The sequence below is a fragment of the Misgurnus anguillicaudatus genome, chromosome 14 (assembly GCF_027580225.2).
Source record: "Misgurnus anguillicaudatus chromosome 14, ASM2758022v2, whole genome shotgun sequence".
Lineage (NCBI taxonomy): Eukaryota > Metazoa > Chordata > Actinopteri > Cypriniformes > Cobitidae > Misgurnus > Misgurnus anguillicaudatus.
This window is the reverse complement of record NC_073350.2, coordinates 23,530,090-23,546,453: the sequence shown is the minus strand read 5'-3', so window position 1 is coordinate 23,546,453 and position 16,364 is coordinate 23,530,090. Positions and strand designations below refer to the sequence as shown.

The 16,364-nt window shown below is 37.6% G+C and overlaps 1 protein-coding gene and 2 long non-coding RNA genes across 7 annotated transcripts; 1 reads left to right on the top strand and 2 right to left on the bottom strand.

Annotated features, from left to right (window-relative positions):
* Positions 1–654: 654 nt before the first annotated feature.
* On the bottom strand, positions 655–6,279 carry LOC129427738 (uncharacterized). Of its 3 annotated transcripts, none has more exons than XR_012373222.1 (5): positions 6,049–6,279; positions 3,681–3,995; positions 3,073–3,459; positions 2,689–2,868; positions 655–2,470 (listed from the first exon to the last, which is right to left on the bottom strand). It is a non-coding gene; the product is annotated as an uncharacterized lncRNA (long non-coding RNA). The 3 variants fall into 3 exon arrangements; XR_012373221.1 differs by lacking the exon at positions 6,049–6,279 and adding an exon at positions 4,973–5,319; XR_012373220.1 differs by lacking the exon at positions 6,049–6,279 and having other exon boundaries at positions 3,681–4,284.
* On the top strand, positions 2,318–9,880 carry LOC129427739 (uncharacterized). Its single transcript, XR_012373228.1, has 5 exons — positions 2,318–2,456; positions 2,691–2,854; positions 8,506–8,671; positions 8,766–8,874; positions 9,164–9,880. It is a non-coding gene; the product is annotated as an uncharacterized lncRNA (long non-coding RNA).
* On the bottom strand, positions 7,375–15,673 carry LOC129427735 (uncharacterized). 3 transcript variants are annotated; one of them, XM_055184453.2, is made up of 17 exons: positions 15,392–15,673; positions 14,258–14,458; positions 13,346–13,546; positions 13,017–13,127; positions 12,203–12,868; positions 12,007–12,101; positions 11,703–11,753; positions 11,229–11,610; positions 10,875–11,033; positions 10,669–10,791; positions 10,414–10,584; positions 10,170–10,264; positions 9,796–9,846; positions 9,070–9,451; positions 8,731–8,886; positions 8,523–8,645; positions 7,375–8,444 (listed from the first exon to the last, which is right to left on the bottom strand). In XM_055184453.2, exons 1-17 carry the CDS (start codon positions 15,558–15,560, stop codon positions 8,338–8,340), a joined length of 3,243 nt encoding a protein of 1,080 aa, XP_055040428.2. In that variant the 5' UTR covers positions 15,561–15,673; the 3' UTR covers positions 7,375–8,337. The 3 variants fall into 3 exon arrangements, with proteins under 3 accessions (XP_055040428.2, XP_055040429.2, XP_055040431.2); XM_055184454.2 differs by having other exon boundaries at positions 10,414–10,581; XM_055184456.2 differs by lacking the exon at positions 14,258–14,458.
* Between the last annotated feature and the right edge of the window lie 691 nt (positions 15,674–16,364).

Genomic DNA, 16,364 nt, shown 5'->3' with positions numbered 1-16,364 from the left:
TATTTTTTTGTACATTTTTAGAAAAAAAGTAAGAAAAAGCATTGCAATGTATCACAACATGCAACGTATTGTATTGTATCGTGATACGTATCGTATCGGGAGGCCCTTGCCAATACACCCAGCCCTAGTTATAATGCAACTGTAATCACATGAATCCGATCAGTGGTTCTCAAACTGGGGGCCCCAGTTTTATAAAATACATTAATTTATCATGGATTCTGTGCAATCATTCTGTGTAATTAAATCTCAGAATAAGACTACCAACCAACTGCATTGTATATTTTAATAAGTTTTGGTCAATTCAAATTGTATGTTTTGCAATGTTTTATGTCATAAATTTTGAATTACAGTGGATTCAAAACGCAATTTCCTCCCCTCCTCAAAACAATCTCTCTTTACTTCCGGTCATATCGTATGGCAGGTGGGTGGGGTCTGAAAGAAGATCGCTGTGATTAGCAATTAGCAACACAACACAACTTCAAATGATCCAATCAGATCCCAATGGATTAATTCAAATCCAGCCCTGCCTTATTTATATACATATACATCACCACGTGGAAAAAAGGCATTCACTATTTCCATTTCATGGTGACTTTAAACTGTTCCAAATAACATAATACATAATAATATATGACTGAATTTTCTTACAATTCATAATTCTTTATTTTATTTTATTTTTTTTTAAAGACAAGACTCACAACCAATAATAGTAATGTAACTGTAAATCTGTGGATTTGGCAAACCAGCAGGTTGGTGGTGCACAGCTGAGGTTGAGTGTCTATCCTCAGGTGTCTGGTGCAAGGACCACCAACCCGCAGGAGGCTTGTCCTCAAACCCATGCAGTGAGCTATTTATTAAGCACCAATAAACACAACTTCCGTTGACCAAGGTGCTGTACAGAGAGAACAAAACAAACATAATGCAATACAATATAGCGACAGCAATAGGGCAATACTTCAACATTCAATTTGTATACGACAGATCAAATAAAAATGTCTTTAAACTCCCTTTAAAGATGCAGAGAGTTGGTGCAGCTCTGATTTCAGGAGGGAGGCTATTCCAGATTCTAGGAGCGGCATTAGAAAAGGCCCTATACCCTCTAGTCTTAAGTTTTGTTCTTGGAAACACCAGCAGGCCCAGGTTCGCAGACCTAAGCACTCTTGATGGTTGGTGAACAATCAGTAAGTCCGTGAGGTACGAAGGAGCCATCCCATGTAGTGCCTTAAAAACTAACATTAAAACTTTAACAGTAATTCTATGGTGCACTGGCAGCCAGTGAAGTGACTTAAGGACCGGAGTTACATGATCTCGTTTCCGAGTTCCTGTCAGAACTCTTGCCGCAGCATTCTGGACTATTTGAAGACGGTTAATAGATGATCCCCATATAAAGCGAAATACAATAATCCAGCCTTGTGGAGATATAAGCATGTATAACTTTTTAAAAATTAGAGACTGAGAGTATACACTTGTAGCCAATCAGCAGTAAGGGGCGTGTCTACTAACTGATATCGCTGCCTGGGTTGCACATGTGTGGGGGAGTCAATCAAAAGGTCGTCCTAATTCTATTGGGGAAGGGGCGTGTTTGTTTAGGTGATTTTAAATGTCAGCACTGGGTTTCAGAGATCATGCACCCCGCCTTTAACTCTTTCACCGCCAGCGTTTTTAAAAAAAGTTGCCAGCCAACGCCAGCGTTTTTCATGATTTTCACAAAAGTTTAATGCCTTCCAGAAAATGTTCTTCTTCAAATATAAAAACATACAATATACCAAATGAAAGAACAGACCCTCTGCTTTCAAACAAAAAAAAACCGTTTCATCCTACCTTCAGTAGTTCTTTTGTAATCAGCTTTTGAATACAAGTAGGTTTCTGCAAAAACACCACATCTTGAGGAAAAAGCAGAGATAATTCCATTTTTGTGACGGACTTTTCATAGAGATCCCATTCAGAGTGATCTTTAAACAGACACGGACATGCAGCTGCTTGCCATAGGGCAATACTTCCGGTTTTAAAAAGTTGCGGAAGGGCGCCACCTAGTGGATAATAGTGGTATTGCAGAAAGACAGAAATACTCGTCATTGGCGGGGAAGCGTTTTCTCTTGATTGACGAGATATCTCATCAATGGCGGGGAAAGAGTTAACTAAAATTTCTCATGATCTTAAAACTTTTAAATCTGAAGTTGTATGCTTGAATGTTTGAAATTTCTTCTTAAGACAAAAATAAAATTCTGCAACATATTCTTTTCTTTCATTAGAACACTAACATTTTGTTTAATAAATTATCACCCGAACAGTGACCAAAGTCTTTACAGACCGACAGTCAAAAATGAGCATCATGAGAACAACCGGTGCAGGAGACAAGTGGAGGTCTCGACCAGCAGCCAGCCGGTTTGGTGAACAGCGAAGGTTGAGCATCTCCCATCAGGCAGCTGGTTCGGGGACCACCAGGAGTTCAACAAGTCAGTGACAGCACCTATGTGACATGGAAATAATGAAACCTGTGTTAACAATTTTTAAATATAAATAATACAATCTACAGAACTGTTCAACAGTTGAGAAACACTTAAAAATTATTTTAAAATCTTTTAATCTTAAATTGTATGCCTAAATGTTTCTTACATAAATGTGCCAACATATAATATTTTTTTTGCATTATAAAGCATACATTTAATAAATGATCACCACCCGTACAGTTAACGAAGTCTTCACAGACTGATGGTCAGAAATGAGCACCATAAGTACCACCAATGATCCGGTACAGGAGGCGGGTTGGCGCTGCTCAGCGACGGTTGAGCATCTCACTTCAGGTGGCTGGTGCAGGGACCACCGACCCAAACCCATGCTGTGAGCTCAACTGGTCAGTAACAGGATCTAAATAATGGAAATAATGACCTAATGAATCTATTCAAGTTAAGACACTCCTGATTAAAATGTTTATCATGATGAATTTAAAAATATTTTAATCTAAAGGTGTATGCTTAAATGTTTGCAGTTACTTTTGTTTGACAAAAACATAACCGTCTCAATTTATTAAATGCATTTTAAATAAAGTGACAGAAGTTTTAGTTATTTTACCCGAACAGTGACCAAAGGCACATGGTCAGAAATAAGCACCACCATTGATTCATATATATATATATAAGTTACAGTATTTTTATTAAGGGTCAGGGTTTCAAAAACGTGTTCCTCTCTCTTAAAGATGAGCAAACAAATAAAAGGAAAAAGGCTGTCATGCATTCTTCCAGAGAAAATGATGTGCAGTGAAAAGTGCTTTCAAGTGCCGCAGAGGAAACAAATTGGAGCCTCTTAATATCCAGTTGAATGCCCCACTGGATGAAAAGCGAGCAGACACCCAGCCCCGTCTCGATGATACTAAAGGATCACACCGATGCAAAGATCCAGCTGCTCATGAGCCAAAGTCATGTGATGCCATGCAGACTCGATCGATTTCAGAAGTAGTGCCTACGAGAAAACAAAGTCAAGCCTCTAAAAATCCAGCTAAAAACAGAATCAGTTTCATATCATATTAAAACTGATAATTATAATAATACATTTATATCTATTATTAGCTTGTTAATCTTTTTTATCTAAAGCATGCAAAGAAGAATTATTTTATTAGTGGTCTCAATACTTTGGACTCTACTGTATCTCAATACAAATTATACATGCACATAAAAGACTACCTATTGTCAGCTTTTGTTGAACACTTTTCTGCAGCCTGGTCATTCTGAGCCCCTTGTTACAGAAGTTGGTCTCAATGTTCTGATGTCAAAGCCTCAGAGAAGTCCATACGTTCTGCCAATGTACCAGTGGTTTAATGAGCCCAAAAGACGTATACTGGTGTTAGAATATCCACACCGCTGAGAGTCTATGAGGAATTTCAGCATGGGGGTTGTGTGAGCGAAGAGATGGCACGTGATTCAACAATCCAAGCAGTGCATGGAGCAAAACACTGTCTTGAGCGGGGTGTGTTTCATCAGGACATCAATTTGGACAACCTGTTGATCAACACAGAGACACTGAGGCTGAAATTAATAGACTTTGGCATTGGGCAATGTTGACATTAGTGTGGACATCAACCAGTTGGTAGGTGAATGTTAAAAATATTTGAGTTCTGGGGTTATTTTATTCTGTAAATTAGTTGGGGTAATGCAGAATTGTTTGGTTTTGCTTGTTATAACTATTTGTATATTTAATAATGGTTCATTGTTTTTTATTTAAAATGTTTGTGTTTTTGTGGTTGATTTGTATATAGGTGTGTATCCTGTGTATATATCCTGGGTTTTTTCTTCAGGTTAGGACTCTGTTGTTAAGTTTTGTTTTGTTTGATTGGTTGTGTTTTAGATTAATTTATTGAGTTCTTTTTACAATTTAATTTGTAACTATGATGTGTTTTACTGAATAAATAATCTTTTTGGAACACGTGTTCCTCTTGCCTTTGGCTGCTTGGTTCCTTACATAAAGATATTACAAAATTTGTAAATATGTTTATAAACATTTTCCTCCTATTGTCATGGAACTGTCAATGATCTGTTTTGATTCCTTGGATATACTTAGTATGAATATACAAATAGCCCTAGATGAGTTAACGCCTCAGAATTGTTTGATGCATTTTATGATTTCTATATCTCTGTTAATTTATCAGTAACATGTAACTGTTATAAAACTCCTGACTATTAATATTCTACTGTTAAAATATAACCTTAACCTGTACACTAACTAATAAATATTCTAGTACATGCATGTTTAATTTATCAGGAGAATGCTAACACTAGCTTAAATGAACAAAAAGTGCAGACACAATATGACATGTTAAAATAATCGTTCAAGAATTGTTATTATTTGAGGTTTACCTTAGCAGGTGGTCGGATGGCATCTCCCCACTGGCGACCCCAGTAGGTGATGCAGGCTCGCTGGTAAAGCACGTTATTTTTCTCACAGAGTTTCAAATGTATTAACTGTGATCGTGTGTTACCATTGAGGCTCCTGCTTGACTGCTCTTCGCACCGCTGTAATCTCACAATCACCGGCTCAGCGGCTGTTTAGTAGCTTCTTGCTGTCGCTATGGAAATATCAGCTGCTTTGTTAAAAAACGTACATTACAGGTGAAATCCATGAATGATGACGACACACAATAACGGACAATCACTAGACTAGTGATCATCAAATCCTTTAAACATTATGTAAGACATTATGTTTAAATTTTATGTTTCGCATAGCTTAAGTGTTGAGAGTGGAAATAGGTCATGAGAATGTTACATAAAACACGCATTCCATTCGCGCAAACGCGCGACAGTAAGTTGAGCTGCCTGTGCTAGACGCAAAATGGCGGCCAATTTAAATATGCGTTTAGTGATTGGATGATTGACAAGAGCATGGGGAAGTTGATTGGTCGAGGCTGGTCGAGTTCGAAAACATAAAATGACGGCCAAGTAGCGGCTGGAGCACAAATTTAGTGTAAATAAAGTTATTTTTACATTTTAATTTTTATTTGCATTTCTAGCAAAAAAGTACTAGTTTTCAAATATGTGATTAGTTATCACAAAAGCGCTCTGTTTCAAACAGAATTCCATTACGCTACCTATGAAGTACATTACGCTGCCTGCCTAAGCTTTCGGAAGCAGCCATACAAATGGCTTTCGTGGCCCAAGCTTAAAGGGACACTCCACTTTTTTGAATGTTAAAGGTAAGAAAATCTGACAAGTTACCAAACTAGTGGACACGATATGTTAACCCTTAAAGTTAATTGAGCTTGTGAAAATGATACTTTTCTTCTGGTCATAAAGTTTGTGAATGCCCTCAAATACTGTGCCAAAGCCTGCTTCTCCCAGCTTTTCTCCTAAATATCGGGAAGAGATTTTACAAAAAACACATACAAAAAGTACATGTTAGTAGATTTAATCCAGCATTTTTGAATGGTTTACAATACATTAACTCCAATAACATAGATGTTACTAAATAAATATTAATTTATTTTTTTAAGCAATTCAGCTGCCAGACCAACAATAAAATAAAAATGCAATGACAATATAATAACGAAAATAGACTCACCCTTCTTCGCTGGTTTAGGTTTATAAAATATGTGTCAGGAGTTTTATCCAGGTGAGATGGAACTGGCACATGTGAAAATGGGTGAGTGCTCGGGTACGGCTGGTTTGACCTTATATGTTTCGGTCCGACTGGTTTTAGTTCCGGGCTCCAATGTAGATGGGCCTGCGACAGGCGCAGACTTCGTGTTTGATGTTTTTTTTCAAATGTTTCTCCTTAAGCTTCTTTTTTTTTCCTCACATGAGTCAACTCTGCTGTATCAATAAAAATGAAGAATAATTAATTCTGTGTGGGAAGGGGTGTGAGGTTTCTGTCAAACTATATGTTACACTACCTGGCTCCTGAAGCTCTTTCTGTCATTCTTTTCCCCTAAACCACTTGTGGTCTATGAGCTGATGTGGTCTTCTCACTGCATTACCATGCAGGCACTGAGCTAATAAATCAGAGCATTCTCTTAAAAAGATCTTGTTAGTTATGTGCTACACTCATGTTCTTATTAGTGCTTTATTGGTGCTGTTCTCTCACCTTTGGATAAACTGGGATGATGAATTACCCTGCTTTATACTTCTGGGGTGGTATCCATGCAACATAATAAAACAGTTTTCGAAATTCAACAAATGCTGAATTCATCTTTGAAATAATTCCACACATTAGGCTTTAATTTTGCCTGAGCTGTCCTTGGGTACAGTGACCTTCCTCCATGATCCTCTCTTTTTTTGTTTTGTTTTAAGTTAAGTTACGAAAGATGGCGGCATTTTTAAGACGAGAGGCAAAATACAGATAATATTCACATCTTCTGAAGTGAAACCCCCATATAAAGAATCGATTTAATTTCCCAAACTGATAGTGTTTTGTTAAATTGAAAATAAATTAATATTTTCCCAAGCCCTATAAATTATGCCGTTAAAATTAGAATAAAGTTTTTCAGTAATGCTGTTGAAATATTTTTGTTAAAATGCAAAGTTGTCTAAAAATTTGTGTCAACAAATGCATGTCAAATAATGAACAAAAGAAGCATTTATTTGCAAAACAAGAGGTTCAAATGTTAGTGTCATGCTGCATGAAACGATTAAGTTTTTTTTTTACAACTTTTACACTGCACACTGTCCATCAGTGTATCCAGGAGCGGTGCGTCTGCAGCAGTGCAGCGATCGTTTATGCACAGAGTCTATTTTTACTATACTGCAAGCTTTAAATTAAAGTAATAACGCATGTTAAGTGGTCAAAATTAACAGAGAAAAATATAATATTATAAAAATAATATAAATACAGTTTACTAAATTTTTTTACTGCCATCTCGTTTCATTAATCCTGGGGATTAGGCAGAAAAGGCCAGCAGCTCTTTAAAATAACCACTGTTTAATTATACTGGCATAGTATTTGGGGGTTTATTTATAGTAAAACCACAGTAACCTCAAACTTATTAAAGTCTCTCACCACAATAACCATGGTATTTGGAGTAAAATGGTAATTAGTCTGCCATAAACATCATTACCATGCTTTCACTATATTAAAGTTGGGGTCAAAATTATAGCCTATTTACACTTCTATGTGGAAAACTACACTGGTAGTTTATTTCTGATAACAAGGGAAATAAATGACCTTCGTTCATGTATCATATCTAATGTGTATCAACTATTACACTGAGCAAACGTTACTGTGTAAAATGAATGTATATAGTACGATGTTAGATACAGGTCTTTAAATTCTTGCCTGGCTGCCTCTCCGCATTCATTGAGATCCATGCTCGTCGTCTCTCCCCTCATCTTTAGCAAACCAAAACTTAAAATTTTTAAAGGTAATTGTTTCAGAGATCAGTTTAGCCACTAACCAGACCGATAAATAAATACAGACTGGAAGTTCACTTTGGTTCAGGCGCGATAACCGATAAAACCGTAATATAGACAGATGTATGACTTCATGAATCATTTGCAAATGTACCTCGAAAAAGTAATTGCAGGCTTCTGGAAAACAACTTCAGAATTATCCAACGATTGTGGCACCATGGTCAAAATAAACAGTTTTACTGCAGTATACATATTTTAATGGGTACACTTTTAACACTTTTTTCTTTGATCTTCCGTTTTAAACGTTCTACATTGCGCAGAAGATTTTCAGCACTTTGTTTGAACAGCAACTGAGCGACCCCCACCCCTACTCCGCAGATTTTTTTAAAAGCTTAAACTGGTTCACGGTGTAAAAAAGGTTGGTGACCCCTGCCTTAGAAAACATTATAAAATCAAAAAAAAGATGCAGTTCGTGACACCTTTAAAGGTTTTAGTTAATATATTTTTATTGTAAATTGTAATTTCGTTCTTTCTTTCTGAAAACTTTTCTCAATTTGTTATTAAAAGCACTTCGTCTTCCTTTTTCTTTCTTCACAGGACTTAACTCTGCTGCTGTATCAATAAATATAAAGAAATATTAATTCTGTGTTTCTGGGTTCTGGTCCTTTTTCAGACTATGTTTTACACTACCTGACTCCTGAGGCTCTTCCTGCTGCTCTATTCCCCTAAACCACTCATGGTCTATAACCTGCTGTACAGACGGTCTCAACATTCTGTTGCGGTTCAGGCACTGAGTTAATAAATCGACGCATTCTGTACAGGTTTGGACAAGAGATCTGGTTAGTTATGTTCTACACTCAAGTTCTTATTATTGCTATTATTGATGCTGTTCTCTCACCTTTGGATAAACTGAGATGAAACTTCTTTTTAAAGCCCTCTTCATTGGGGTGGTATCCATGCAACATTTCATACAGGACGGTGCCGAGATCCCACACCGTTGTTAATTCAGCCAGATATCGGCACCTCTTTGAAAACTCAAACGGTGAGGGTTTGCCTAATCATGTAAGCACAAGATTTTCACAGTTTAGCAAACACATAAATTGCATAATTTATCAGTGCAATATCTAACAGAGAATATCTGCTAAATTCCAATTGTTGGATTTACAAACATGGATCCGCTATAAATAATGTGCAGACTTTAAAGCTCGATGATGAAGCAAATATCATTAACACTCACCTAGCAACTCGTTGATGTCCACACTAGTGTCAAAATGTTGCCCAGCACCAAAGTCTATTAATTTTAGCCTCAGTGTCTCTGTGTTGATCAACAGGTTGTTCAAATTGATGTCCTGGTGAAACACACCCCGTTCAAGGCAGTGTTTCGCCCCAAGCAGTGCTTGGATTATTAAATCCCGTGCCACTGCTTCAGTGAGACGACCCCCGTTGCGCGTCATGAAACTACTTAGGGTCTCGCAGGGGTGTGGATGTTCTAACACCAGTATGCGTCTCTTGGGCTCATCGTACCACTGGTACATTGGCAGAACGTAGGGACATCTTGGATGCTTTGACAGCAAAACATTGAGCCCAATTTCTGTAACGAGGGGCTCAGGATAACCAGGCTGCAGAAAAGTATTCAACAAAAGATTAGCTGACAATAGGTACTCTTTTTTTTTTATGAGATACAGTGGAGTCCAAAGTATTGAAACCACTAATAAAATACTTCTACTTTGCATGTAGAAGTAGTTTATTATTATTGATTTTATTATTATAAGTATCATTTTCAGTTAAAAAAATGCAAACTTTATTTTCCCTTTTGCTTTAATGATCACGTTACTCTAGAATTTTTTACAAAAATGTTTTCTTGATTTTTAATGTAGTTTTAAGACTTGGACCCCACTGTAGGTATTTATAATAAAATGTATGCATAATATGTATTTAAAGATGTTAAGTCTCTTCAACTTACAACTTCAATCATTTTGTTGACTGGTATCTTACTAACAATTTTGATGGCAACCTATAAAGAAACAAACAGATGTAAACAGATGAAACTGATGAAAGTGTATTTGTGTATATATATGATGATTGATAGCACTGCTTCCCACACTCTTCCAGCACACTTTCAAGACCACAGCAAAAATTTGAACATAGTTTTATATTAAAAATATATTATTGAAATAAACTGCTGCAAAAAAGAAATAGGTCTAGAAAAGATTATTTAAGTAAAATGTGTAGAAAATTCTTCAGATTTGAGTGTTCGAATGTTATGTTAAAATCAGGGAAATCTAACAAGTTTTGTTAGGACTCAAAGTATATTGGGCTTGCGAAAATGAAACGTACTTTCTTGCCATCAGATTTGCGAATGCCCTCAAATACTGTGCCAAAGCTTCCTTCTCCCAGCTTCTCTCCCAGTTTATATTGGGAAGTGAATTTACCTAAAATGCATACAAAAAAACATGTTAATAGATTAGATTCTGTAGATTCTGAATGGTTTACAACACTTGTAACGGAAAAAAATATTTTATTTAAAAAATCAAAAACAATTCAGCTGCCAGACCTACAACAAAAATAAAAGTAGACTCACCCTTCGCTGGTTTAGGGTTACATAAATATGTGTCAGGAGTTTTATCCTTTTGAGATGGAGCTGGCACAGGGGAGGGCTCAGGTACCAGTGGTTTTTCCGTAGCCTTTTTGGTCTGTGTGAAAAATTTGTTCAGTTTCTTCCAAATGTTCTTCTTCATGGGAGTCATCTCTGCTGTCAAAAAAGAAGAAAAAAATATTCAGTGATTCTGGGTGGAAAGGGGTTTGAGGTCTTCTGTCAAACTATTTGTTACACAACCTGGTTCCTGAAGCTCTTCCTGTCGTTCTGTTCCCCTAAACCACTCATGGTCAATGATCTGCTTTATATGTGGTCTTGAAAGTGTGTTGCAATTCAAGCACTGAGCTAATAAATCACAGCATTCTGTACAGGTTTTAAAAAGAGATCTGGTTAGTTATGGGCTACAATTGTTCTTATTATTGCTATTATTGATGCTATTCTCCCACCTTTGGATAAACTGGATTTAAGAATCAGATCATTTCCACGCGTCCTTTTGGGTGGGTGTCCGTGTAGTATTTCATACATCATAGCACCGATGGAGAAGACTGTTGTATTTTCAAGTAAATATCTGCGTCTCCTATAGAACTCCTTTGGAAGGTGTTCCTCTGTTCATGGAAGCATGAGATTTTCATGATGAGTTTAGCAAACACATGAAATGCAGAATTTATCACATTACGAAATATCTGCTGAATCTATAATGGCACCAACCCACAGTAAATTCCAATTAATAAACTTGAATCTGCTGTAAATAATGTGCAGAGACTTGAAAGTAAGTCTGTGAAGAACCAAATAACACTCACCTATCTTCTCATCGATGTCCACGTCATTGCCAACGTACTGTCCAACTCCAAAGTCTATTAATTGTAGATTTAGCGTCTTTTTGTTGATCAACATGTTGTCCAAAGTGAGGTCAAGATGAAACACTCCCCACTCCAGACAGTGTTTCGCTCCATACACTGCTTGAATGATGATGTCACGTGCCGTCTCTTCACTCACGCGACCTTTGTGACGACTGATGAAGTTATTCACAGACTCGCAGGGGTTTGGATATTTCAAAACAAGTATCCGTCTTTTAGGCTCATCAAACCACTGGTACATTGGCAAAACGTACGGACTCCTTGGAGTCTTTGACAGCAGAACATTGAGCGCAACCTCTGTTTCAAGGGGCTCAGGATGTCCGGGCTGTAGAAAAGTGTTCAACAAAAGGTTAGCTGACAATGAGTACAGTGGAGTCTAAAAATTCATTACAGGTATTCAGATCTGTTAAATCTTACAATGTCAATGTACTCATCGCTCGGCAGCTTTTTAACAAATTTGATGGCAACCTACAAAGAGACAAACAGATGTAAACTGATTAAATCAGGTTGATGTATATGATGATTGACAGCATTGCTTCTTGCACTCTTCCAATAGACCACAGCAAAATAAATTCATATTTAAATATTTTAAAATAATCAAACTTGAACAAAATGCTAAAATCTGCTTCAAAATTAAATGGGTGTACAAAATAAATCAAGTAAGATGTAGAAAATTCTTGTTATATGTTAAGTATATCAGGATTGCAAAAATGAAACTTACTTTCTGACCATCAGATTTGCGCGTGCCCTTATACACTGTGCCGTAATATCCCTCTCCCAGCCTCTTTCCCAGTTTATATAAGGATGAGTATTTATCTAAAACACATGGAAAGAACAAGTTAACAGATTAGATGATCCTGTATTTCTGATTGTGCAATCAGAAGTGCAATGACAATGTAATTTAAAAGTAGACTCACCCTTTGCTGGATTGGGATCGACCAAATATGTGTCAGGTATTTGTCCCAGTTGAGATGGTCCTGGCAGGGGTGAGGGCTCATGTATGGCTGATTTGACCGTATCCGTTTCGACCGAACTAGTTTTAGTCACGGCCTCCAGAGTAGATAGGGCTTCAGCAAGCCTTAACTCTGAAACAAATTCAGCCCACTTTTGGTCAGATGACTCGGGCTTAGCCAGCATAAGGCCGGCTGCATCACACGGGCCTGGGACTGCCCGGAAAGCCGATGGACTTAACGTCTGAGCAGCTGGATCTTTGTGATCCGTTATCCCAAAGCCGGATGGACCGGGATGGGCATCTGCTCGCTTTTTGGGTTTTTTCAGCTGGGCATTCAGCTGGGGTGTCAGAGGCTCGGCTTTGTTGCCTCGTTTGACAAAATGTTGAGCCCGTATGGCATTGGGCTCATGAGCAGCTAGATCTCTGGCATCAGTTTGGTGATCATTTAGACCGGTATCATCAAGACCCGGCACGTTATCTGCTCGCTTATCATCCAGTGAGGCATTCAACTGGACATTAAGAGGCTCCACTTTGTTGCCTCGGCAGCACTTGAAAGCACTTTTCACTGCACGCAATTTTCTCTGGAAAAATGCTTTACAGCCTTCCTCCTTCCTTTTACTTGTATGCTTATCTATAAGAGAGAGAAACACATATTTGGACTTCATAAATAAAAATACTACAACTAAAATATATTTCAAACTTAAGGTTACTTAAATGTATTTAAGGGCATAGATTGTATTTATATTTAATACAAGTTTTATTAAGATGCTTTCACTGACCTGTTAAGCTTTTCTCCACTTCATTCACAATCTCATTCACTCTTACATCTTTCACTATCTCTGAATCAATTGTGCTCATTTTTGACTGTGGGCCTGTAAAGCCTTTGGTCGCTGTTCGGGTAAAAATAATTTATTACATGACAGAAAATGAATTAATGTAATGTAAAATTAGTATTGAGACAATTACAATTTTGTCCTTTAGACATACACCTTAAGATTAAAAGACTTCTTAATTCATGACAAACATTTTAATCAAGAGTCTCTAAACTTGAACACTAGTATAGATTCATTAGGTCATTATTTTCATATTATTAGATGCTGTCACTGACCTGTTGAGCTCACAGCATGAGTTTGAGGACAAGCCTCGTGCGGGCTCCCCGAACCAGCTGCCTGCGGTGAGATGCTCAACCTGAGCTGTGCACCGCCAACCTGCTGGCTGCTGGTCATGGGCTCCTCCGCCTCCTGCACCAGATCGAACATGGTGCTTATGGTGCTCATTTCAAACCATCGGTCTGTGAAGACTTCGGTCACTGTATGGGTGATAATCATAAAAAAATTACATTAAAATCATTAAATAAAACGTATGCTTTCTAATGAAAAAATGCATATGTTGGCGCGAATATATTTTCTAAAAAGAAACATTTAGGCATACAACTTCTCGCTGCAAATCAAAAGGTGACAGGGCTTTTTCTGTGCCGCCCCAAAAACTCTGGAACAGTTTACCTTTGGGTATTAGGACTTCTCCAACACTGGGTGTTTTTAAAACTAGTTTAAAGACTTACTTTTACACCTTAGCATTCGAATGATGTTTGGGTATGTATATGTAGTTGTGTTGGGGTGCAGGGGTGTGTATATGTATTTGTGTGTGTATATGTATATGGGTACCTAATTGTGTGCATGTACAAATCTCTTTATAATTGGCACTTCCAACTATATACAACTTTGTCTGATTGTTTCGATATTTGATTTTATCCTCATTCTTGTTTTTTCTTCCTTTCTATTTCTTTTATTTTTAACTGTTTTATTGTAAAGCACTTTGGATCAACTACAGTTGTGTTAAATCTGTGCTATATCAATAAACTTTGACTTGACTTGACGATTAAAAGATTTTAAAATCATCAGAATCATTTTAGTTAAGTGTTTCTATCTAAACTGTTAAAGAGTTCTGTGGATTGTATTTCTATTTAATAATTGTTAACACTTGTGTCTTATTTTCATTTCACTGTGATGCTGTCACTGACCTGTTGAGCTCACAGGGTGGTTTATTTGAGGACAAGCCTCGTGCGGATCGGTGGTCCCCGAACCAGCCGCCTGAGGTGAGATGTACAACCTTCGCTGTACACCACCAACCTGCTGCCTGCTGGACGAGGGCTCCACTGTCTCCTGCACCTGATCCACGGTGGTGCTCATTTTTGACTGTCGGTCTGTGAAGACTGACGTCACTGTGTGAATAATAATAATTTATTTTAGTTTGCTAATACAAGAAATTGGCACAATTATATATTTGTACAATTAAAGTAATTTCATATATTTGAGTATAGTGTGAATACAGCTGAAATTCGCCCACTGTCTAAAACCCTATTAAACTAAGACGGTAATACATCAAATCATGTTTCTTTTTGTTATGTGATATCTCCTGTATCACTTTATTTATGTAACGTGCAATAAAAATGATGTGAAATACTCTTTATGTTACAAACTTGTCTTAAACTTCTGTGAGGTAATTCATGTCTGCGTTGATGTTCAGTTCAGACTCACAAATTAAAGATCATCATCTCCACTTTGGTTTTGGTGTCTTATATTAGGCTACATGATAATCTTGTAATAATAATTAAATACAAGCCTATTTTCATTGTTATACGCTGCTTGTATTACATTGATTCATGGTCATCTTAAATGTGTCTTAGTTAAAAACATTTACACCATTAAATTACTGTATGGTAATGTTAGCTATCAATAGTTAATAGCTATTGAAAGAGTGGATCATGTTTTTCCTTTCCTACATGTGTTAGCCATGAAATGAAGATTGTAAACAGTTTATTAAATTCTTCTGAGTAAATTTTGACTGAGTTAGATGTTGATTAAATCTACACCAGTCTAAAAATCAGTCCAGTCTCCCCAGCTGTAAATTGACTATTAAAGTCTTTTCTTGCTTATCTGACATGATAACACATTAGCAGTCTTTCCAAATGCTCTCAATTACATGTAGATGCTGTATGTTTATATCGGCCAACAGCTTCAGATTAAATGATTTTTAACATCATGAGCAACATTTAAGTTAACGTTAAGCGTTTTTTAAATTTGAACGGTACTGTAGATTGTACACAGATATCATTTTTCATGTAATTTAGGCTAATTAAGAAGTTGTCACTAACCTGTTGAGCTCACAGGGTGTTGTGTTTGAGGACAAGCCTCGTGCGGGTCGGTTGACCCCGAACCAGCCGCCTGAGGTGAGATGCTCAGCTTCCGCTGTGCACCACCAACCTGCTGGTTACTGGCCCGGGGTTTCACCGTCTCCTGCACTGGAAGGTTTTTGTTTTTCATTGTTGACTTTCGATCAGAAAAGATTTCAGTCAGTGTTCAAAGTATCTCCACAGCTTGCGCTTAGAATGACAATGAACTGAAGCGTTGCTCAGAATGCGCCTCTTTATATAGATTCTATTGTGTGACGTCATAGCCATTATTACGTAATAGAACGTTCTATATTAATATGATATATCATACGCACAACCGGCGCAACGTCATAGAATGTCTCTGAACAGGTTCACGCCCACTTTTGGGGGAAATCGCACTAGACGTTCCATTGGCTTCCATTCAAAACAGCGGAACAAAGCAACCTTCGTACACAGCCGGCAGGCGCAAACAACCCACGAAATCACCCAGACCAAACACGCTGACCAACCATCTGTCCACCCTGCCCGCCACAGAGCGCGAAAGACACATCAACACACTTAACCTGGTCAACACAAAAACATGTCTCCCTCACTCCCACAGCATCAAATCTGTGCAACAACGCTCCCTATTGGCCAGAGGTGTCTTACCCGGACATTTTACTCGTACCTCATCGAGTCAACAGGGAAGCAAGTGAATGATTTTACTTCGTATTTTAAAGTTACTTCGTATTTATTTATTATGTCTTTATATTTAGAGTAATGAGTGCACTTTTCCTTCCAGCCATACAACTAACTGGCTTAGCGATATTTCCAGCAATCACTGGATGGCGTTGTTACACAAATTTGACGCTGCGAGAATGAAAGGGACATGTTTCCACATTGACCAAACCAAATGTGCCAATGTATCCCCCGCGCTCCACGGCAGGCAGGATGGACAGACAAACACTCGACATGC

Excerpts from the sequence above, each read along its gene's own strand:
- LOC129427735 (XM_055184453.2), bottom strand. The coding sequence starts at position 15,560 with ATGAAAAACAAAAACCTTCCAGTGCAGGAGACGGTGAAACCCCGGGCC. Across the intron at positions 12,102-12,202 it reads CGATCCCAATCCAGCAAAGG|ATAAATACTCATCCTTATAT; the intron begins GTGAGTCTACTT and ends CATGTGTTTTAG. Across the intron at positions 10,585-10,668 it reads GGAAGAGCTTCAGGAACCAG|CAGAGATGACTCCCATGAAG; the intron begins GTTGTGTAACAA and ends CTTTTTTGACAG.